This window comes from Bos grunniens, chromosome 12 (genome assembly GCF_055505025.1).
Source record: "Bos grunniens cultivar Pamir isolate PY7600 chromosome 12, Bosgru_T2T1.0, whole genome shotgun sequence".
Taxonomy (NCBI): Eukaryota; Metazoa; Chordata; class Mammalia; order Artiodactyla; family Bovidae; genus Bos; species Bos grunniens.
In genome coordinates, this window is record NC_141176.1 from 15,431,482 (window position 1) to 15,456,830 (window position 25,349).

At 42.1% G+C, this 25,349-nt stretch overlaps 1 protein-coding gene across 4 annotated transcripts in view; it reads right to left on the reverse strand.

The window, feature by feature from the left end:
• Window positions 1–25,349, reverse strand: part of NUFIP1 (nuclear FMR1 interacting protein 1) — a 38,969-nt gene that overhangs the window by 6,771 nt on the left and 6,849 nt on the right. For all 4 annotated transcript variants that reach the window (XM_086328891.1, XM_086328892.1, XM_086328889.1 and 1 more), the window contains exons 6-7: window positions 11,814–11,906; window positions 5,089–5,282 (exon numbers count right to left, since the gene is read on the reverse strand). In XM_086328891.1, coding sequence (XP_086185017.1) covers window positions 5,089–5,282; window positions 11,814–11,906 — 287 coding nt within the window. The remainder of the gene's footprint in view (window positions 1–5,088; window positions 5,283–11,813; window positions 11,907–25,349) is intronic.

The window sequence follows — 25,349 nt, forward strand, 5'->3', positions numbered from 1 at the left end:
ACCCTTGAACAACGCAGGCTTGAAGCTCACAGGTCCACTTACACACAGCTATTTTTCAATACGAAATACTACTGAAACCAACCTGCAATTAGCTGAATCCATGGATTCAGGGCTGTGGATGCAGAAGAACCACATTACACGAAAGGCAAACTACAGGTTAGACCCGAGTTTTCAAGCACGTGGGGGGCTGGCGCTCCTAACCCCTGAAATTGTTCAAGGTCGACGGGAGACCTTCATGTGACTTCCAGAACCCTTTCACTTGGCTCTCCTTTCCCAGAATTTAGTCTCCCTACTAAATTCTCTTCATTGACCAACTTCAAAATTCTTGAGTTGTCCCTGGGTCCAATCCTCAGCAAGCTTTCCCTCTGTGCCTCTTTCTCCTCTTATGATTTCACTTTATCTCAAATCTTAAAGTACTATTTGGAGGCCAATAAATCACAACTGTATACCTTCAGTTTTCCCCTAAAGCCCAGAATAAACTAACTGTTCAACATCTCTACTTAGGTATCAAACAGGCATCTCAAAGGTTAGCATGCCCCAAAACAAAACAAAAAACACTTGATTTCTCCTCCAAACATGCCTACCAGTTGGCCTCCATCTCAGTAAATGCCAGCTCTTTTCAATGGTTACAGCAAAACCTAGCAATCACCCTGACTCTTCACTTTCTCACATACCATATCCAATCCAGCAACAAATACTGTCAGCTCTGTTTTGAACATATATCCAGAATCACACAGATTACACTTCACTCCTACAACCGCAATCCAAGTCAACATTTCTTACCCAGACAGTTCTAGCATCCTACTAAAAGAACAGCCTGATATGATCTGCCCACCTCTGCAGTCCATTCGCCACTTTAACACATCACATCACCTCTCTGCTCAACCTCAGAGTAAAGTCCCAAGTCCTTTCCTGACTTAGACAAGACCCTATTTGAGCTGATCCTTCACCACCTTCTTCCTGCCTTACTCCACTCCAACCCTGTTGTTCCCCAAGTACACAAAGCATGCTCTCCCCATGGGGTGTTTGCAATTGTTGCTTTCTCTGCTTGGAAAACTCTCAAGTCTCAGCTCCTAATTTCACTCAGAATTCTTAGTATCCCCTTATCAGAGATGCCTTCGCTAATTATACTAAATAGCACACTCCTTTCTCCAGCTGCCATTCTCAGTCCTTTCCCCTGGCGTTACTCGTCCTCATGAAGGATATCAACCCATATTTATTTACTGTAGCTTCCCCAAAAAGAACATAAGGTACAGGAGAGAAGGGGTTTGGCTTTGTTCAGTATACTATATCCTCCAAGCCTAGAACAGTACATAAATGCTCAACAAATATTTGAAGAACAAACTGTTGCATGAATGAGTTAAATAAGGACAAGTTCAAAACAGGTAACTAGAACAGAATGACATAACTGTGCCAAGGTGGGGCCAAAACAGAAACCTGGCTTCATCTGCATTCAGAGACTATTTCTTTTTTTCAATAAAATGATTCTATTTTTCTTAAAAAAATCACATATATGTATCTAAGAAAAATACTGAGGGATATAAAATGTGAGCAGTGGCTGTCTCCATAAGTTAAGGAAGTATATTGCTTTTTATCTTACGCTTTTCCTTTTTTCCCCCCATTTTTTGCATCATTTTTATAATCAGAAAATGAATTATAAAGAAAACACAGGAAAATGAAACCTGGAGGCAAGTATTTCCCCCCAATTCAAGAAGTGGACTGCACAGCTTTAATTGGCCTACATATCAACCCTTCTTCCTGCCTTCCTTTTTCTCTAGACTTTGTATTTTAAATCCATTTTAGATTTACACAGGCGTTGCAAAGCTAGTGCCAAGGTTTTCCATAAACCCTAGCTTCCCTAATACTAACATCTTACATAACCACAGTGCATTTACCACAGCTAACAAATGAACGCTGGGACAGTACTACCACCTGAACCACAGACTGTGCCGTAATTTCACCCGTTTTTCCACTACTGTCCTTTTTCTGTTCTAGGAGTCAATCCACCATAGCACATCACGTTCAGTCTCCGGACTCCTTGATCTGTGTCCTCTTCCAATCTGTGACAATTCTTCAGTATTTCCTTGCCTTTCACGAACTTGACTGTTTTTAAAGACTACTGGTCAATTACTGCAGAATATCCCATAGGTGGGTCTGATGTTTTCTGATGATTAGACCGAGGTTATGGATTCTAGGTAGTGTCCTTCTCGTCATGTATCAGGGGGTACACATCAACCCGACTCATTACTGGTGACGTCAGCCGTGACCACTTGGGGGTCCCCACCATAAAGTTACTATTCTTCTCCTTTCTCACTCTATTTCTAGAAACAGGTCACTAAGTCCAGCCCACATTCAAGGGGAAGGAAATGAGGCTCTATCTCTTGGAATAAGGAATAGCAAAGAATTTTAGACAGATGTTAAAACCACAGCCTGGGTGGCTGGTGTACTCAGCACTAGGAGTGCCCTACAGCTCACTATTGCTAACTGCCTTCCTAAGGGCAACAGCTAGGAGCTCACACAAATGAACAGCTCTTTTCCCATTTCATTACCTTCAGTTATGTTCTGGGGACACACCACATGTGACTCTGGCTCATGTGAAACGAAGCTTCTCTAAACAAGGGAAAACTCATAACTGGAGAGTTGAGACACTGAGAACGCTTAGGGTATGTGAAACAAGGGCACACGTGGTTCCCTGGAGCTATACTTGGGAGTGGACAGTTGAAAGACCAGTGCTCGGAAACTTAGATTTGTAAAGCGTAAAAGTCCAGAAGAAATCCCAAGTAAAGGATAACAGGAGTTTAATGGAACCTTTCCTATAAAATCCAGCAACCATAATTTGATTGTTGGTATTCTGATTTCCTCAAGGAACATCACAAGTTTATAGCTTACTCTTAGGATTTTTGTATTCATGCCTTTCATGTTCCTCTCTGACCTTCACAAAAGTAAGGGTTTCACCATTAAGCCACAACAAAATGACTTGATATCTCTCACTCAACTGCTCCTAGGAACCTGACTGAATGCTTTTTATTATTAGGAGGAAAGGCATTTAACTACTGTCTCTCAGGTCTAAAGTGTCTCTCGAAGATCTAGATACAGGCTTAAATACAGGCACGTGTAAAACGGTCATCTTTCCGTTAGTGCTTCACCAGACTAGCACACACTGAAACACTTCTTTAAAAAATGGGAAAACAGAATTGCCCAACCAGAGCTAACAATACGAAGGCAAAGACTATTCAACATTACAGAACCCTTCAAATGTTCATTTAGAAAGTTGCATAAAGCAAAGAATTATGTAATTTTCAAGTTAGTTAATGTTTATAACAGTAATCTTCGTATTTGTGTTTCAAGTATTTTAATGACGTGGAAGTTTCTATTTAGGCACAGATTGTATTTCATCATCAAGGTCACAAGCTGTAAGCCTGAATAACTATGTGGGCACTCTCCAACACTTTTTGAAGGAAAAAAAAAAATCAGTACCCAAGAGTAAACTGAGCCCTGGCCCCAAATGCCTTCTGCCTTTTCCTCGCTATCAGCAAGGATAAGAAGATGCTTTTTCTTTCACATCTCAACTCTAGTAGACCCATACAACACGGATTTGCTTTTTGGGGCCAGATTCAGACTTCACATTTGGAGGTAGTGCCGTATACTAGGAGTAAGACCCCTAACTCTGACTCTGTCACTAACTAGCAGCGTGACGAAGGTACACGACTCTAAGTGCCTCGGTTCAAAAACGGAAGCAGCAACTGCATGTATGTGAAAGGTTGTTATGAAGCAAAGAGCTACTATACACAAAGCACTTAGAGCACAGTTAAGTACCTTACTTAATAAGTGTTGCTGCTGCTGCTGCTGCTGCTAAGTCGCTTCAGTCATGTCCGACTCTGTGCAACACCATAGACAGCAGCCCACCGGCTCTGCCGTCCCTGGGATTCTCCAGGCAAGAACACTGGAGTGGGTTGCCATTTCCTTCTCCAATGCATGAAAGTGAAAAGTGAAAAATGAAAGTGAAGTCGCTCAGTCGTGTCCGACTCTTAGTGACCCCATGGACTGCAGCCTACGAGGCTCCTCTGTCCATGGGATTTTCCAGGCAAGAGTACTGGAGTGGGGTGCCATTGCCTTCTCCTTAGTTGGTGTTAAAACATTTATTATTACTATTCCTACTGAATTTTATCTTGTCATTCTTAGCCCAACATCTCTTTATGCCAAGATCTTTTTCCATCCTGATTTAGTCAGTGAAGCAGTTGCCACGTCCCCGCCCATTTCTTCCCATCATTTACGTTCAATAATCTGCTGTGTGATTATCGCAGAAGCCACCTTCCCCCAAGCTGAGCAGGGCCTGCTGGCAAACCTACCACAATCACTCATCAGTCCACTCACTGGTAACACGCCTTTGCAGAAGAAGCACTAGCAACTAGATAAAGCCTCACACCTTGTTACTAGAAGGAAAGATGGTAAAATATTTACACTGATGTTTTCATTTTTCAGAAGAGAAATGAAGCCTTAGAGGCTGAATGATATCTTTCTGTGACAGCAACATTTCTGTCCTTTAATTTTTCAACTTGTAAGCAAGAGTAAACATATGTCCTAAATTCTAGAGGGAACTCAAGAATAAATAATAAACATATAAATATATTCTATGCTGTGAGGAAGAACAGTATTATTTAATATACTGAATTAATGTTATTTACCCAAAGAGACCAAGTTCATGCTGAGCAGCATAAATACTGGCTTCCCTTGGAATTACTGCTTTCTAGGTGGGAAAATTCATCTAATGGTGTAAATTTGAATTCACAGCATCAATACATTCAAAACAGTCTTAAGATATTTCCAAGATTATATGATACTATGCAAATTACCCAACAAATATAATCTTTCTCCCACATTCTGCCTGCTTCATGCATTCATTTCCAAGATTCATAAAAAGTTTCTTAAAGTGAGGTTTTAAATAAGACACTCCTATTAGGAACAAAAGCATCATTCTACTTTTTTACATTTTTGCCATTAAACTTTCCATGCACAAGGATGTGAAGAATCAACTTCTGCATCATTGTCTATACTCTTAAAAATACGGTGTTTTCCTATTTAGCTTACCAGAATCAGTGTTTACCAAAACACCCAGGGGGTCTGAATTTGCCTCAAGTGGACTTTTAGGCTTCAAATCACCCAAGTGATGCCCTGACCCAGCAGCTGTTCTCTGCTCAGCATGGCCATTTTTCCATTTGTGATGTTTGCCAGGACTTTGGATTTTTGCCATCTGCGACTGTCTGGTCATCCCCTTCATCTTGCTGCAATAAGAAAAATGAAATTCTTAATATAAAAGGCACTGACCTTTCAAGAAAAATTTGAAAAAGATTACTGAATGCAAAAGAAACTTAGCTGTCAAATCAATCACTTGTCACGCACTAAAGAGATCAGAAAAAAATACACTCAATGGCTTCCAAAGGCAGAGCGTTAACTGAGCATACACAATACATCATACTTTATCAATTCCAAATTGCATGTTTCCTTCCCATAATTTAATCCCTCTAAATTGGGCTCTGCTGTACAATCAACAGCAAGTGAGTTTAATTGGCAGCGTTCTTTCATTCCTATTATACATAAGATAAAATGTTCCTCGGGGCTTCCCAGGTGGCCCTAGCGGTAAAGAACCTGCCTGCCAGTGCGGGTGTGGGTTCCAGCCCTGGGTCGGGAAGGTCCCCTGGAGGAGGGCATGGCAACCCACTCCAGTATTCTTGTCTGGAGAATCCCATGGACAGAGGAGCCCGGCAGCCTACAGGCCACAGGGTTGCAAAGAGCTGGAAAGACTGAAGTGACTTAGCGCACAAAATATTCCTCAGACTTTACAAAGTGTGTAAACTCTTATCTACTTAATTTTAAGGAGCCTTGAAGTTTCTGACAATTTTATAAACATGCTACCTTGTTTCTTGTTTGAGCTTCATGATAACTCCTTGAAATAGATTAGACAGGTATTGGGGTGGCAAAAAGGTTCTGGTTTTCCCATAACATCTTACGGAAAAACCCAAACAAACATTTTGGCCAACTCAAGTATTATTCTCTTCATGTTACAGGGGGATAAACTTAAAAGATCATAGACCAAGCACAATTTCACAGCTAGCTCAAATCAAGTGCCCTCTCAAACCACCTTAATTACTACACTTAAGAGGAAAACAAATAATTATGTGAGCACATGCTTATGTAAACTATGCACAGGAAAAAGAAAAAAGATCTTTTGAGAAAAGGTTCACTACATATACTCTCAATGGACAATAATACAAGGTAAGAAAATAATACTAAGGCATAGAATAATAAACTTAAAGGTAGTGATGAAAAGAAAATCTTAAAAGCAACCAGAGATAAAAGGTATTTACACAGATGAACAAAGTAATGGTAACAGCAGATTTCTCTTGGAAACCATGCCACTAAGAAAACAGTGGGGCAACATCTTTAAAGTACTGCAAATATCAAAAACACCATTAACCTCGAACTGCATATCTAGCAAAATTATCTTTCAAATAAGAAGGTAAAATAAAGATCTCTTCAGACACATAAAGCTGAAAGAAGTCATCTTCAGCACGCCCTCACTATAAGAAATGTTAAAGGAAGTCTTTTAGGCAAAAGAAAAATAGTATCAGATAGAAAGATGATCTACACTCAAGAATGAAGGCTACGAGAAATGGTTAACTACACAGGCACTCTAGCCATCAGCTAACCAAACCCTGGCTGTTACTCTGTCAAGATCAGCAGATATCCCCCAACTGACCCCAGATACGTGTGCTATTGAGACTAACATATGAGAGGAAAAAACAAAAAACAAGACACCTATTAAGAGCAAAAAGGCAAACCACAAGTTGCAAGACTGTATCTGCACCACCTATACTCTATATAAAAAATGACTTGTATCTAAGTAAGTAACGCCTACAAATCAAGAAAAGCAACTCTATTAAAAAACAGTCAAAGACTTGAACTGGCACTTCACAAGAGAATTATCAAAATGACCAATAAGCATATAAAAAGATGCCCAACATCATTAGTCATGAGGGAAATGGCATGACATGAGGAAAAGGTATAACGTGTAACAACACCCCATATTGAACAGGACACAGAGAAATTAGATGCAGAGTCAGTAGGCATATAAATCAGGACAACCATTTCAGAAAACTGCTTGTGTCTATCATAACTACACACACAGTAAGCAAGTACTTATGTCCACAAAAGACACTTAAAAGAATGTTCATAGGAGCTTTACTCATAACAGCCCAAAGTGGAAACCACCCAAGCGTCCAATAGCAGAATGAATATATTGGCATGGCCAAAAGTTTGTTCCATTTTTTTTCCGAACCATCTTACAGGAAAACCAGAATTAACTTTTTGGCCAACCCAGATATATTCTCACAACTGAGTTCTATACAGCAGAATGGATTAAGAATGGATTTACAGCTGTATACAACAATATGGCTGAATAGCACAAAATAACGTTCAGCCATAGAAACTACACCAAAGAAGATATACTACAGGGTTCCACTTCCCTGTGGCTCAACTGCTAAAGAATCCTCCTGCAGTGCGGGAGGCCTGGGTTCAATCTCTGGGTTGGGAAGATCCCCTGAAGAAGAAAGGTTACCCACTCCAGTATTCTGGCCTGGAGAATTCCAAGGGGGTCGCAAAGAGTTGGACACAACTGAGTGAATTCCACTTTCACTTTCATACAAGTTTCCAAGAACAGGTAAAATAAATCTATGATGACAGAAATCAAAAGAGGTTACCTTTGTGAGGAGGCATAAAACTAGGTGGGAAGGCCTAAGAGAGAAAAGCTCTGTGAGGTAAATATATTCTATACATTATTAATCTATGTGGAAGTTACACGGGTATGTAGGTATGTATGCATGGAGAAATTCATCGAGTTGTACAATACAAAACAAAATGTGAAAAGTTCTATGAAGGTGAGGTACTGGGGAAATGGGACGTCTCATACACTGCTACTGAGAGAGTAAACTAGGATAGCTTCTATGACAGATATTTGGCAGTTAGCTATCAATATTATGAATACATGTCTTTGACTCAGCAAATCCACCTCTAGGAACCCACCCTCAGAAATATCTGCACGTGTAAAATATATGTACAGAGCAATAAGGGCAACTTTTTATTAGTAAAAGATTGAAAACGAATGTCTGTCAATAGAGAACTGGTTTAAAGGGAAAAAAAAAGACGACCTTGTGGGGATATTCCTACACTTCCTATACACCCTCAGAGAATGAGGAGTCTTGTTTATATATTAATACAGGACTATTTATCATTTGGCTAAAAAAAGCAAGATGGAGGACCATATCGAAAAAGGAAAAGAATAAAAAAGACTATTATCTATGTGCTGTATACAAATGAGATATCTCTAGAAAGATAAAATGGGTTGCCTCTGGGAAGGAGAACTGCTCAGCTAGGGTACAAAGACAGAAAAGACCTGTTAATATAAATCATTCTGAAAACCACATGAGTATAGGGTATTATTATACTCATACTATACTATGCATCGGATCAGATCAGATCAGTCGCTCAGTCGTGTCCAACTCTTTGCGACCCCATGAATCGCAGCACACCAGGCCTCCCTGTCCATCACCAACTCCCGGAGTTCACTCAGACTCACGTCCATCGAGTCAGTGATGCCATCCAGCCATCTCATCCTCTGTTGTCCCCTTCTCCTCCTGCCCCCAATCCCTCCCAGCATCAGAGTCTTTTCCAATGAGTCAACTCTTCGCATGAGGTGGCCAAAGTACTGAAGTTTCAGCTTTAGCATCATTCCTTCCAAAGAACCTGGAATGTTAGGTCCATGAATCAAGGCAAATTGGAAGTGGTCAAACAGGAGATGGCAAGAGTGAACATTGACATTCTAGGAATCAGCGAACTAAAATGGACTGCAATGGGTGAATTTAACTCAGATGACCATTATATCTACTACTGCGGGCAGGAATCCCTTAAAAGAAATGGAGTAGCCATCATGGTCAACAAGAGTCCAAAATGCAGTACTTGGATGCAATCTCAAAAATGACAGAATGATCTCTGTTCGTTTCCAAAGCAAACCATTCAATATCACAGTAATCCAAGTCTATGCCCCAACCAGTAACGCTGAAGAAGCTGAGGTTGAACGGTTCTATGAAGACCTACAAGACCTTTTAGAACTAACACCCAAAAAAGATGTCCTTTTCATTACAGGGGACTAGATTGCAAAAGTAGGAAGTCAAGGAACACCTGGAGTAACAGGCAAATTTGGCCTTGGAATATGGAATGAAGCAGGGCAAAGGCTAATAGAGTTTTGCCAAGACAACGCACTGGTCATAGCAAACACCCTCGTCCAACAACAAAAGAGAAGACTCTATACATGGACATCACCAGATGGTCAACACCGAAATCAGACTGATTATATTCTATGCAGCCAAAGATGGACAAGCTCTATATAGTCAGCAAAAACAAGACTGGGAGCTGACTGTGGCTCAGATCATGAACTCCTTATTGCCAAATTCAGACTGAAATTGAAGAAAGTAGGGAAAACCACTAGACCATTCAGGTATGACCTAAATCAAATCCCTCATGATTATACTGTGGAAGTGAGAAATAGATTTAAGGGCCTAGATCTGATAGACAGAGTGCCTGATGAACTATGGACTGAGGTTCGTGACATTGTACAGGAGACAGGGATCAAGACCATCCCCATGGAAAAGAAATGCAAAAAAGCAAAATGGCTGTCTGGGGAGGCCTTACAAATAGCTGTGAAAAGAAGAGAAGTGAAAAGCAAAGGAGAAAAGGAAAGATATAAGCATCTGAATGCAGAGTTCCAAAGAATATCAAGGAAAGATAAGAAAGCCTTCTTCAGCGATCAATGCAAAGAAATAGAGGAAAATAACAGAATGGGAAAGACTAGAGATCTCTTCAAGAAAATTAGAGAAACCAAGGGAACATTTCATGCAAAGATGGGCTCGATAAAGGACAGAAATGGTATGGACCTAACAGAAGCAGAAGATATTAAGAAGAGGTGGCAAGAATACACAGAAGAACTGTACAAAAAAGATCTTCATGACCAAGATAATCACAATGCTGTGATCACTCACCTAGAGCCAGACATCCTGGAATGTGAAGTCAAGTGGGCCTTAGAAAGCATCACTACGAACAAAGCTAGTGGAGGTGATGGAATTCTAGTTGAGCTATTCCAAATCCTGAAAGATGATGCTGTGAAAGTGCTGCACTCAATATGCCAGCAAATTTGGAAAACTCAGCAGTGGCCACAGGACTGGAAAAGGTCAGTTTTCATTCCAATCCCAAAGAAAGGCAATGCCAAAGAACGCTCAAACTACTGCACAATTGCACTCATCTCGCACGCTAGTAAAGTAATGCTCAAAATTCTCCAAGCCCGGCTTCAGCAATACGTGAACTGTGAACTTCCTGATGTTCAAGCTGGTTTTAGAAAAGGCAGAGGAACCAGAGATCAAATTGCCAACATCTGCTGGATCATGGAAAAGCAAGAGAGTTCCAGAAAAACATCTATTTCTGCTTTATTGACTATGCCAAAGCCTTTGACTGTGTGGATCACAATAAACTGTGGAAAATTCTGAAAGAGATGGGAATACCAGACCACCTGACCTGCCTCTTGAGAAACCTATATGCAGGTCAGGAAGCAACAGTTAGAACTGGACATGGAACAAGAGACTGGTTCCAAATAAGAAAAGGAGTACGTCAAGGCTGTATATTGTCACCCAGCTTATTTAACTTATATGCAGAGTACATCATGAGAAACGCTGGGCTGGAAGAAGCGCAAGCTGGAATCAAGATTGCCAGGAGAAATATCAATAACCTCAGATATGCAGATGACACCACCCTTATGGCAGAAAGTGAAGAGGAACTCAAAAGCCTCTTGATGAAAGTGAAAGAGGAAAGTGAAAAAGTTGGCTTAAAGCTCAACATTCAGAAAATTAAGATCATGGCATCTGGTCCCATCACTTCATGGGGAATAGATGGGGAAACAGTGGAAACAGTGTCAGACTTTATTTTTTTGGGCTCCAAACTCACTGCAGATGGTGATTGCAGCCATGAAATTAAAAGACACTTACTCCTTGGAAGGAAAGTTATGATCAACCTAGATAGCATATTCAAAAGCAGAGACATTACTTTGTCAACAAAGGTCCGTCTAGTCAAGGCTATGGTTTTTCCAGTGGTCATGTATGGATGTGAAAGTTGGACTGTGAAGAAAGCTGAGTGCCGAAGAATTGATGCTTTGGAACTGTGGTGTTGGAGAAGACTCTTGAGAGTCCCATGGACTGCAAGGAGATCCAACCAGTCCATTCTAAAGGAGATCATCAGTCCTAGGTGTTTTTTGGAAAGAATGATGCTAAAGCTGAAACTCCAGTACTTTGGCCATCTCATGTGAAGAGCTGACTCATTGGAAAAGACTCTGATGCTGGGAGGGATTGGGGGCAGGAGGAGAAGGGGACGACAGAGGATGAGATGGCTGGATGGCATCACCGACTCTATGGACATGAGTTTGGGTGAACTCTAGGAGTTGGTGATGGACAGGGAGGCCTGGTGTGCTGTAATTCATGGGATCGCAAAGACTCAGACATGACTGAGCGATTGAACTGAACTGATACCTACGAGTATAGGTATATTATTTTAAATTATAATTTTAAAAATTCAGCAAAAAAGTTACAAAAGCAAAAATTTCAGAATTGAAAATATAGAGGTTTTAGGATTTGGGTGTGTCCTCTTTTTATTATTTGTAAGAATGTACATTCATTTAAAATGAGCATTGAGAATGCATGCAATTTTCAGGAACTCACCCATACTGTGTCGTCGTCAACACTGCTCCTCTCTTTTCCTTTTCAAGTTTTAACTTTTTCTTCCTTTCAATATTGGCTAGAGTTGGGTAGTTTCTAGAAAACAATAAGAATCCATTATAAAAGGGCTTTTAGAGTACAGTTTTAATTATGTAGTCAAGCAATTGCTGCATTTAACAGTTTTGGTTTAAGTAAAAATGACTAACACAGTAAATTAATATAAACTTTTAATTCCTTCTAGATATTTTTAAGGGTAACAAAAGTAGACTACAACAATGCTACTCTAGATTTTTTCAAGGGTAAAAAATAGTAGGTCTACAGTGATGTAGACCAGTGGCCAGTCCATCTGCTACCAGGTAAGGAACTTACAACAGAATGCCAGTCAAATATATAATGTGCTGAAATGGATATAATTCACATATTTGGCACATATCCATAAATACCGTAAGAAAAAAATGTATTTTCTTAGACATGTACTTACGCAAACACAATTAGTAGGTATATGCAAAGTTACTAAGATAAGGAAGAGACACTTCTTAAAAAATGAACAGTCTACCAGGAAGGACAAGAAAAGCATGGTTATTTCTAAAGAACAACTATAACAAGGTACAAAATAAAATAAGCACCCCCTTGGGAGCATAAAGATTGGAGGGTGGGGAGGAAAGATCATTATCTAGATGAAGAAATCCACAAAGAAAGGAACACGAAAGACACTGGCCTTAAATGGTGTCAACAGACACAAATCCAATGGGAGAGTATCAGTGCTCTAAGCAGAGCAGACAACGCAGACAAACCAAGGTTTCAAAGTGAGAGAGATATCCAGGGAGTGGCAAGTGGTTCATTTTGGATGAAACAGATACAGGCAATCAGACCAGAAAGGGAGGCTGGGGCCCAAATGTGCCTTGAATGCCAGACTAGAAAGCCTATTTTTGATTCAGGGGTGATGGGGAGCCACTGAAAGTTATGAACAGGGAGAGAGATGAACAAGGCAGTGAGTGCGATTAAATCTGACAGCAGCGTGCAAGATGAATTGCTCCGACAAAGCTTTCTTTGTTCCTTGGCACAGCTGTGTGGAAATGGAGGCACCAAACCTTGGTGGCGAGAGGAACAGCTCCTAGGAGGGTGAACACAGACAGCTTTCCTACCACTCGGCCTGGCTGCTCATCAGAATGAATTCTGAGAAACATCAACACACCGTGTTCTGCCATTATTTCGAGGATTCTGTTTCCACCCTTCTTTTTACAACATCTGCATCACTGACGTGCACAGCTCAGACAACATGAAGCTCATGGGCTGGGCACATTGGAGGATAAGAATGGAAATGACATTGAGTAAGCGGTGAAGTAATTAGAAAAAAAAAGCAATGGATTTCAGCGAGGACAGGACAAAGCAATCTACCCAGCCAAGAAAAATAAACTTCATAAATAAAACATGATTAATGTACAAGCTATAAATAAACATAAGAGGAAAAGACCAAGGTCACAGGAGATAAAAATCTGACAGCCAGTCAGCACCGCATGACTCCACTTTCAGAAAGCAAATACAAGGACTCCAGCGCAGGTACGAGTGTGAAGTCCTCCTCTCACCACACTCAAAAGTGATCAGAAACTCTCAGGGAGATACAGCCAGCTTTGTACTGCTGAACTGAAAAGGAATGTTGAGGAAAAATCAAACTTGGAAGGGATTCAGAAGGGACTCACAGATGATTAACAGGATGAAAAATAAAAACCTCCAAAGAAAGATGAAAGGAACTGGAACAACTTGCAGCCTTTAAAAGGAGAAGTGACAAAAACACCGCAATCTTACAGAGAAGACGGCCGACAGCTGTTCGCCATCTGAAGACAAACTCCACACAAGCAGCGATGATGAGGGAAAAGGTGATGACTTTCACAGGCCCCACAGCGTCTACACACGTAACACACAGCTGCTCAACACTTCTCACATCTCTGAAATTCACTTATTCTTACTGCTTGTATTTCCATAACACTTCTCTTCTGAGTACTGCAGACCAACCCTGACTTCACATCTTGGGCTATATGCTAAACCCAAGGACTTGGCCCTACAGTGCTGCGCGAATAAGCAAGCAGACGGTGTGAAGCGCTTCTCAGTGATAAGGAATATACAGAATTTGTTACAGCAAATGGATTTTAGGTGAGATACAAGAAAGAACCCCATAAATGAGACATCAAGAATGTTGTGGCAATGCCTTTGCTGGAAGTCTTTTATAACAGCTCACTTTTTCTTTCTGGCTGATTAAAGTTATCACTTCCCTAAAGGTAGTGGCTGTTTCTAACCCTCCCAAAGTTTTAAGATTCTGTTTTTCAGTGCTTAAATAAAACTTTCTTCCCCAAAATTATGCCACTCTTCTGTACACAAGAGACTAAAAACTACAGAAAACAAGGGTACTAGAAAGCAAATTTTTCCCCAAAACGGGAATCTAGGAACATAAGACCTAGTTATATATACGATCATCAGGAAGCTCCTTCCAGCAACATACTACTGAGATACAAGATTAAGGAAAAGTCTGATCTTGGACACAGACACAGCTCAGGTTTCTAAAGTACACAAACACACAGCAAACTGTTGGAAAAAATATCACGAACGGTCTTACACTGACTGTACAGTTACATCATGATAAAGCTTAGTTCAATATCTCCCGGTAAAGAACGGATGTTATGAAGTTATAAAGACTGTGAGAAGTGATATTTTCACAGTTGGTTTCTCTATTTTTATCACTTTTCTCCCTACTTCCATCTTTCCCCAACACCCCAAAATGAACTGACCCTGAAACTACAACACTATTTTTCTTTCTTTCACTTCTTAACTCCTCTTTGCCTTCCCTTTGCCTAAGCCACAAGCCTCCAGTGACAGCTCTTAAGCCCCAGAGTCAATAAATGGGCAACAGGGAACCAATCATTATCTTCACACATCTCATTCTGGTTACATCTTACCCTTTCCTTCTCAAACCTCCACCCACTCACTGGCTTTTCCCTTAAGCCTGTTTTCTAGAAAAACAAAATCCCTCTGGACTCTCACTGAACCACAGCTGCTTCAACCAGACTACATTTTTATTTCAAAGTCTTTTCAAACTTCAAAAAGATGTAGCATTCTTCAGGAGCACACCCCCGCTGCTGGAATTCTGCAAGAACTGGGGGCGCAACTGTTAAGCGTTTCCTCAGAGCCAGTTAACTGCTTCAAATAAATAACACAGAACTACTCCACCTAGTGGACACCCCATCTGCTGTGAAGTGGGTTTCAGTCTTCAAAAGCCAGATTTGGAAAATGAACCTCTCTCACTCAATTTTCCCTAATGCCAAATCATACAGCGTTTGTACCCCCAGAAGATGGGAATGAAGAAAGAGTCACTTTGAGTTTTTTTGGCTGCGATTTCTTTTTTTGCAGATTATTAGTGGAAAGCCTTAAGGTTTTTAATTGAACAGAACTCCGTATGTTGGTCAGAACTACACATTTAAAAAGAATAAATAACACCTTAAAACATATTGAGGTGGGGAGAGGGGTGGCATGACTCCTCTTACAAAAAGTCTTACAAAACGATCTGATTGCTCTGCCTTCCAAAGACACCAGGTATCCCTTGACTGACGTGTTAGCCCCACGTGACAAAAATGAAGACTTCTGGTGCCTGTGGTCTCCTGGCCATTTATAGACATTCTTACATCTCCTACTAGAGTGAGGATCTTAAGGGCAAGAGTCTACTCCTGTTTTTCAGTAACTTTGGTCATATATAAAACAATCTTTGCCTTTTCTAATACTGAATGCTATGCTGTGCTAAGTCACCTCAGTTGTGTCCAACTCTTTGCAACTCTATGGACTACAACCCACCAGGCTCCTTTGTCCATGGGATTCTCCAGGCAAGAATACTAGAGTGGGTTGCCATGCCCTCCTCCAGGGGATCTTTCTGACCCAGGGATCAAACCTGTCTCTCTCACGTCTCCTGCATTGGCAGGTGGACTCTTTACCACCAGCACCACTTCAGTTCAGTTGCTCAGTCGTGTCCAACTCTTTGCGACCCCATGAACCACAGCACACCAGGCCTCCCTGTCCAGCACCAACTCCCGGAGTTCACTCAAACTCACGTCCATTGAGTCAGTGAGGCCATCCAACCATCTCATCCTCTGTCGTCCCTTTCTCCTCCCACCCTCAATCTTTCCCAGCATCAGGGGCTTTATTCAAAAGAGTCAGCTCTTCGCATCAGGTGGCCAAAGTATTGGAGTTTCAGCTTCAACATCAGTCCTTCCAATGAACACCCAGGACTGATATCCTTTAGGATGGACTGGTTGGATCTCCTTGCAGTCCAACGGACTCTCAAGAGTCTTCTCCAACACCACAGTTCAAAAGCATCAATTCTTTGGCGCTCAGCTTTGTTTACAGTCCAACTCTCACATCCATACATGACCACTGGAATAACCACAGCCTTGACGAGACGGACTTTTGTTGACAAAGTAATGTCTCTGCTTTTCAATATGCTGTCTAGGTTGATCATAACTTTCCTTCCAAGGAGTAAGTGTCATTTAATTTCATGGCTGCAATCACCACCGGCAGTGATTTTGGAGCCCCAGAAAATAAAGTCAGCCACTGTTTCCACTGTTTCCCTATCTATTTGCCATGAAGTGATGGGACCGGATGCCATGATCTTAGTTTTCTTGGGAAGCCCCAAATACTGAAGATTTACCTCTAATTTCAAACTAAACTCTTGTCAGGAAGTTACTCAAAGCTATAATGTATATTAACATAAATTCAAAGGCGGCTGAGATTTCTTGATTATATTAGCAAACCAAACTGGTCTTCCACCAGGGACTTTATATAAGCATACACTACCTAAGCTAGTTCACGTGTTACTATTCCGTAAGTTTCTCGAGCCAGTGAATTTTTTCCTCTAAAGCACTTGCTGCACAAAAACCACAGGTGGCAGAGCTCAGCTTCACATGAGGAGCTACTGCAGAAAGGAACGCATCCAAACACACATCAGTCTGGTTTGTCTCAGTGACAACTTGTCCTGTGAGATGAGGATTTACTGTTCAAAACCACAGTGGCTTAAGTACCACTAATTATATTAATTCCAATTAGCATTACTAATCAGATCAACACTGCCCAGTTTCTTTAGCAATGATATACAATTTATAACATAAATTAAAAATATGAATCTCGGTACAACTTCTCCAACCACTTACTCTGAAGTATCAAAACAGAATTACAGCCACAATAAAAATATTTTCAAATCTCATTTACATATATCAACATTTATGTTCTTATTGTTCGGTTGCTAAGTCCTGTCCACCTCTTACCAGCATACCAGGCTTCTTTCCAGGCCTTGACTATCTCCCAGAATTTGCTAAGATTCACGTCCACCGAGTCGATAATGCTACCTAACCATCTCATCCTCTGCTGCCCTTTTCTCCTTCTGCCTTACAATCTTTCCCAGCATTAACATCTATAACCATCCCTTGTATCTATGCCACCAAGGGATATAAACAGTCACATAAAGTGTGGGTATTAACATTTCTAAAGATTGTAATTTTTTTTTAAAGACTCATAAGCCTAGAGAAGCCACCCCACATCCGAGGTCAGGGGCAGAAGCCAGAAGGACCCCATGCCCGAAGGGCGGTGGCCAAGAGGAGTTACCCCACGTCCGAGGTCAGGAGCAGCAGCCGAGAGTGCCAGACTGCAACCACGCAGGAACAGCCGAGAGGAACAACCCCGGGTCTGAGGTCAGGGGCGGTGGCCGGGAGGATCTACCCACGCCCGAGGCCAGGGGAGGAGTTACCCAGACCTGTGGCTGCCAGGGTGCAGGAGGGCTTAGAGGAGCTATCCCACATTGAAGGTCAGGAAGGGCAGGGGTGAGGAGATACCCCTCGTCCAAGGTAAGGAGCAATGGCTGTGCTTTGCTGGAGCAGCCCTGAAGAGACACCCCACGCCCAAGGTAAGAGAAACCCAAATAAGACGGTAGGTGTTGCAAGAGGGCATCAGAGGGCAAACACACTGAAACCATACTCACAGAAAACTAGTCAATCTAATCACACTAGGACCACAGCCTTGGCTAACTCAATGAAACTAAGCCATGCCCATGGGGCAACCCAAGATAGGCGGGTCATGGTGGAGAGATCTGACAGAATGTGGCCCACTGGAGAAGGGAATGGCAAACCACTTCAGTATTCTTGCCTTGAGAACCCCATGAACAGTATGAAAAGGCAAAATGACAGGATACTGAAAGAGAAACTCCCCAGGTCAGTAGGTGCCCAATATGCTACTGGAGATCAGTGGAGAAATGACTCCAGAAAGAATGAAGGGATGGAGCCAAAGCAAAAACAATACCCAGCTGTGGATGTGACTGGTGATAGAATCAAGGTTCGATGCTATAAAAAGCAATATTTCATAGGAACCTGGAATGTCAGGTCCGTGAATCAAGGCAAATTGGAAGTGGTCAAACAAGAGATGGCAAGAGTGAATGTCGACATTCTAGGAATTAGCGAACTGAAATGGACTGGAATGGGTGAATTTAACTCAGATGACCATTATATCTACTACTGCGGGCAGGAATCCCTCAGAAGAAATGGAGTGGCCATCATGGTCAACAGAAGAGTCCGAAATGCAGTACTTGGATGCAATCTCAAAAACGACAGAATGATCTCTGTTCGTTTCCAAAGCAAACCATTCAATATCACAGTAATCCAAGTCTATGCCCCAACCAGTAACACTGAAGAAGCTGAAGTTGAGCGGTTCTATGAAGACCTATAAAACCTTTTAGAACTAACACCCAAAAAAGATGTCCTTTTCATGATAGGGGACTGGAATGCAAAAGTAGGAAGTCAAGAAACACCTGGAATAACAGGAAAATTTGGCCTTGGAATAGGAATGAAGCAGGGCAAAGACTGATAAAGTTTTGCCAAGAAAATGCACTGGTCATAACAAACACCCTCTTCCAACAACACAAGAGAAGACTCTATACATGGACATCACCAGATGGTCAACACTGAAATCAGATTGATTATATTCTATGCAGCCAAAGATGGACAAGCTCTATACAGTCAGCAAAAACAAGACCAGGAGCTGACTGTGGCTCAGACCATGAACTCCTTATTGCCAAATTCAGACTTAAATTGAAGAAAGTAGGGAAAACCACTAGATCATTCAGGTATGACTTAAATCAAATCCCTTATGATTATACAGTGGGAGTGAGAAATAGATTTAAGGGCCTAGATCTGATAGATAGAGTGCCTGATGAACTATGGAATGAGGTTTGTGACACTGTACAGGAGACAGGGATCAAGACCATTCCCATGGAAAAGAAATGCAAAAAAGCAAAATGGCTGTCTGGAGAGGGCTTACAAATATCTGTGAAAAGAAGAGAAGTGAAAAGCAAAGGAGAAAAGGAAAGATATAAACATCCGAATGCAGAGTTCCAAAGAATAGCAAGAAGAGATAAGAAAGCCTTCTTCAGCGATCAATGCAAAGAAATAGAGGAAAACAACAGAATGGGAAAGACTAGGGATCTCTTCAAGAAAATCAGAGATACCAAAGGAACATTTCATGCAAAGATGAGCTCGATAAAGGACAGAAATGGTATGGACCTAACAGAAGCAGAAGATATTAAGAAGAGATGGCAAGAATACACAGAAGAACTGTACAAAAAAGATCTTCATGACCAAGATAATCACGATGCTGTGATCACTGACCTAGAGCCAGACATCCTGGAATGTAAAGTCAAGTGGGCCTTAGAAAGCATCACTACGAACAAAGCTAGTGGAGGTGATGGAATTCCAGTTGAGCTATTTCAAATCCTCAAAGATGATGCTGTGAAAGTGCTGCACTCAATATGCCAGCAAATTTGGAAAACTCAGCAGTGGCCACAGGACTGCAAAAGGTCAGTTTTCATTCCAATCCCAAAGAAAGGCAATGCCAAAGAATGCTCAAACTACAACACAATTGCACTCATATCACACGTTAGTCAAGTAATGCTCAAAATTCTCCAAGCCAGGCTTCAGCAATATGTGAACTGTGAACTTCCTGATGTTCAAGCTGGTTTTAGAAAAGGCAGAGGAACCAAAGATCAAATTGCCAACATCCTCTGGATCATAGAAAAAGCAAGAGAGTTCCAGAAAAACATCTATTTCTGCTTTATTGACTATGCCAAAGCCTTTGACTATGTGGATCACAATAAACTGTGGAAAATTCTGAAAGAGATGGGAATACCAGACCACCTGACCTGCCTCTTGAGAAACCTATATGCAGGTCAGGAAGCAACAGTTAGAACTGGACATGGAACAAGAGACTGATTCCAAATAAGAAAAGGAGTACGTCAAGGCTGTATATTGTCACCCTGCTTATTTAACTTCTATGCAGAGTACATCATGAGAAACGCTGGACTGGAAGAAACACAAGCTGGAATCAAGATTGCCGGGAGAAATATCAATAAACTCAGATATGCAGATGACACCACCCTTATGGCAGAAAGTGAAGAGGAACTCAAAAGCTTCTTGATGAAAGTGAAAGTGGAGACTGAAAAAGTTGGCTTAAAGCTCAACTTTCAGAAAACAAAGATCATGGCGTCCGGTCCCATCACTTCATGGGAAATAGATGGGGTAACAGTGGAAACAGTGTCAGACTTTATTTTTCTGGGCTCCAAAATCACTGCAGATGGTGATTGCAGCCATGAAATTAAAAGACGCTTACTCCTTGGAAGGAAAGTTATGACCAACCTAGATAGCATATTCAAAAGCAGAGACATTACTTTGCCAACAAAGGTCCATCTAGTCAGGCTATGGTTTTTCCAGTGGTCACGTATGGATGTGAGAGTTGGACTGTGAAGAAGGCTGAGTGCCGAAGAATTGATGCTTTTGAACTGTGGTGTTGGAGAAGACTCTTGAGAGTTCCTTGGACTGCAAGGAGATCCAACCAGTCCATTCTGAAGGAGATCAGCCCTGGTATTTCTTTGGAAGGAATGATGCTAAAGCTGAAACTCCAGTACTTTGGCCATTTCATGCGAAGAGTTGACTCACTGGAAAGACCCTGATGCTGGGAGGGATTGGGGGCAGGAGGAGAAGGGGACGACAGAGGATGAGATGGCTGGATGGCATCACTGACTCGATGGATGTGAGTCTGAGTGAACTCCGGGAGTTGGTGATGGACAGGGAGGCCTGGCGTGCTGCGATTCATGGGGTCGCAAAGAGTCGGACACGACTGAGCAACTGATCTGATCTGATCTGATCTGAAGCAAATAGTTCATCAACAGGACCAGAATAAGGGGCATCTACACCAAATAAGCAGAGGGGATACCATATTCAAAGAAGGGCAAGATATTACTCTAAACAGATGAGGAAAAATATTTGCCCAAATTTAGGCTGGCAGGATTTCAGCTGGACTAAAGCAGTGAGCAGAACTTCAAGCTGGAAAAGGTAAGATATTTCTAGAAGCAGCAGCATGATCAAAACTGAAGCTGAAAGTTCAAAGAACCTGTTTGGGATATGATAAAAGGAAAAAAAAAGTCTGGCTGGGACAAAGAGTTCATATAAGCAAGCAATGTGCAGTAATCAGAAAAGATAAGACGTATGAAGCCCACCTTATACTACTCTGTCAGTTCCAAGGCATTCTGTTTTCAATGGCATTTGAGTTGGCTAAAATAAAATCAGGTTAACAAATTTATTTTTAAATTTTATTCTACATAGTCACCTATATAACTAAGAAATACATGCATATTAGCATCTAATTTTGCATGGAAAAAAACAGCAAATGCAAAGAGAATAAACTAACCTTGTTGGTCAAGTCAATTCCTTAAGTGTGATAACACTGCTGAATGTTCACCTGCAGAGCACACTTAAGCTGTGTGGTTTTCTTCAACAACACTGAGCAACTGAGGCAGAGCTGAGATTTTTGCCAGTGGGTGTGATGAAGGGCAACAGAATGAGGGAGCTGAGCTGCTGAGAGGAGTGGAAGTGATTTCAACTTGGCAGGAGGCCAAGATGGAAGAGGGGTAAGAGATGAGAGGTCTCAACTCGTCCAGGACCGGTGCTGTTCACAGAGGTAGAAGGGATAGGGAGAGAGCTGCACAGAACAGAAGTTAGGCCCAAAGAGGAGCGAGCCCAACTTTAGGACTTCTGGGGCAGAACGTCCGGAAGATCAGATCCATGGTGCGACCGTGAAAGTAAGCGGCAGAAACTGCATGGAGATGAAGGACCCTGGAAACTGGAAGGTAAAAAGATGCCGGATGAACTCTACGGTAAACTGTGAGTCTCAAAAAGTCAGTGGAATTCAAAGTATACACACTTCCGGTGGAACCACAACCCCAGTGGCCACGACAATGGCAATCCCTCTTGTTAAGAATCACGCGGAAGGGTGTGAGAGCTGCAGAAAGCTGTAGAGACAGATGGCGGGAAACCCCAAGAAGGGCCAAGGAGCAATCGTCTGGATCCGCGTCAAGGCGGCCCTACAGGTTGCAAAACCAGTCACTCTGGGGGCTTGTTTTATTTGACCTTTCCACAGCAATCTGCACTGTCTCCACATTTCCTATCTTGAAATCCTCCCCTCTCCTGGCTTTCAAGACAGGTCACATTCTGAGTTTTCTTCTACTTCTCTGGCTCTTGCTCAGCAGGCTTGGCTTTACTCCCTGTCAGACTATCTGCCCTCTCTCTGTAGGTGGAGTAGAAAGGGAAGATAACTTGACAGAGAGTAAAACCAACCAGTTTTCATATACACTGAGAAAACTGGACCCACTTTTCAATTTCTACTCTGTAGCTGTTTGACTCTCCCACAGTCCTCCACTCCACCCTCCTTTTCAGCCTTTAAGAAGGAGGCCCTCATCTAGTCTGGAAGGGTGGGATGTTCCTTGACAAAGCGAGGTTGAATTGAACCTGGACCTGATTGGGAACTTAGTTCCTAAAGTCTTCAGAATTCATGGCTTCGTGATTTTCAAACGTCTCTCTAGCCAGTCTGGTCTGAGTCACAGTGCCTACACAGCATCTTCAAATACATGTCTTGGAATGTCCTCATACTCAGTGATATCTCAGAGCAACACCCCCGCACCCCATCCTCTTCCAGGGTCCCTGTCCCAGTCACAGGCACCACCTCACCCCAGGAACTTGGATGTATCCTCCAAGCCTCTTTCCTCAACCTCACAATCATTCAATTGCCAAACAGTGCCTATCTTCATCTCCCAAGTGTTCTCTATTCACCTCCTTCTCTCTGTCCCTACAACTACCATCTCTCAAAGGCTGCTATCGTCTCTTACCGATGCCCATGCCAACCTGTCTGAACGCTAGTCGCTACCCCACCCTTACTTCTTCCCAACTAGGTCTAAGTTCAGCTCAACCTCCCTTCGTCAAGGAACACCCCACTCCTCCAGACTAGATGAGGCCCTTCCTCTTATGCGCTGAGGAGGAAGGTGGAGTGGAGAATTTTGGGAGAGTAATACAGCTACAGACAGGGGAGAAGTTTAATAATAGGTACAACTTTCTCAGTTTTACGTGATTTAATTTAAACAACTGCTAGAGATAAAAGAACCAAAGATGGCAAATCAGTGACTCATTTCAGACCTTCCCTATTGTCTTAAGTGAACTCCAAACTTGAGAGAGTAAACAGCTTACACAGTTAACTTTTTAGTTGCTTTCTGTGTAGTGTAGTGTGTTGGTCGCTCAGTCGTGTCAGACTCTCTGCAACCCCATGGACTGTAACCCACCAGGCTCCTCTGTCCATGGGATTTTCCAGGCAAGAATACTGGAGTAGGTTGCCATTTCCTTCTCCAGGGGATCTTCCCAACCTAGGAATCGAACCTGGGTCTCCAGAACTGCAAGCAGATTCTTTACTCTCTGAGCCACCAGGGAAGCCGGTAATTGCTTCATAATCATTGCCAACTAGTAACTATCATCATTCTCCTCAAAAGAATTAAACATCTATCAGCACAACACTGGCTAGCACCACTGAGCTGCAACAACTTCCTACTGACCAAAGTCAGAGGAAAGTCAGTGGGAGAAAGTCAGTGGGGAAAAACTTTTGCAGGTAGGACACTTCTGATCCATCTAACAGGATATCATCAATACCATCATCACCAGGGCCTCAAATACTAAGTATCAGGAAGTGGAGCTAACTCTTCCTGTTTGATTATTCCTCTGTGGAAAATAATTTCTTAGCATGTATGTGCTGCTGAAGTGAGCACTCCTCCATGCAAAATAATGAGAAAAAGATACAACCAACAGATAAAGAACAAACAAAAAAACCAGTGAAGTGGAATCACGAGGAGAAAAACATTATACCTGTAAAGAAGCCACCTAGAGGAAATAAGACACTTTACATGCACTGCTTCTAATTCTTCACTAAGTCAAATCAAGGCATGGTCCTGACTCCTTTGATTTCTAAGTCTGACTATGCCATGGCTAAGGCTTCTTATCAATGCCAAGACGGGTTCCTCTCATGGTAAGCTGAAGTTAGTTGCTCAGTCGAGTCCGAGTCTTTGTGAACCCATGGCTGTAGCCCACCAGGCCCCTCTGTCTATAGAATTCTCCAGACCAGAAACCTGGAGGGGGCAGCTTTTCCCATCTACAGGGGATCTTCCTAACCTAGGGACTGAACCTGGGTCTCCTGCATTACAGGAAGATTCTTCACCATCTGAGCCACCAGATTCTTCCCATACAGTACCTTTTAACAATCATTCAGTCCACAAATACTTATTTTCTACATACTCAATTCCAGGTACTGTACAAAGGGTAGCAGAACCAAAGGTGTTAACTTATATGCAGAGTGCATCATGAGATATGCTGGGCTGGAAGAAGCACAAGCTGGAATCAAGATTGCCGGGAGAAATATCAATAAACTCAGATATGCAGATGACACCACCCTTATGGCAGAAAGTGAAGAGGAACTCAAAAGCCTCTTGATGAAAGTGAAAGAGGAGAGTGAAAAAGTTGGCTTAAAGCTCAACATTCAGAAAACGAAGCTCATGGCATCTGGTCCCATCACATCATGGGAAATAGATGGGGAAACAGTGGAAACAGTGTCAGACTTTACTTTTTTGGGCTCCAAACTCACTGCAGATGGTGATTGCAGCCATGAAATTAAAAGACGCTTACTCCTTGGAAGGAAAGTTATGACCAACCTAGATAGCATATTCAAAAGCAGAGACATTACTTTGCCAACAAAGGTTCGTCTAGTCAAGGCTATGGTTTTTCCTGTGGTCACGTATGGATGTGAGAGTTGGACTGTGAAGAAAGCTGAGTGCCGAAGAATTGATGCTTTGGAACTGTGGTGTTGGAGAAGACTCTTGAGAGTCCCTTGGACTGCAAGGAGATCCAACCAGTCCATTCTGAAGGAGATCAGCCCTGGGATTTCTTTGGAAGGAATGATGCTAAAGCTGAAACTCCAGTACTTTGGCCACCTCATGCGAAGAGTTGACTCACTGGAAAAGACTCTGATGCTGGGAGGGGTTGGGGGCAGGAGGAGAAGGGGACGACAGAGGATGAGATGGCTGGATGGCATCACTGACTTGATGGATGTGAGTCTGAGTGAACTCCGGGAGTTGGTGACGGACAGGGAGGC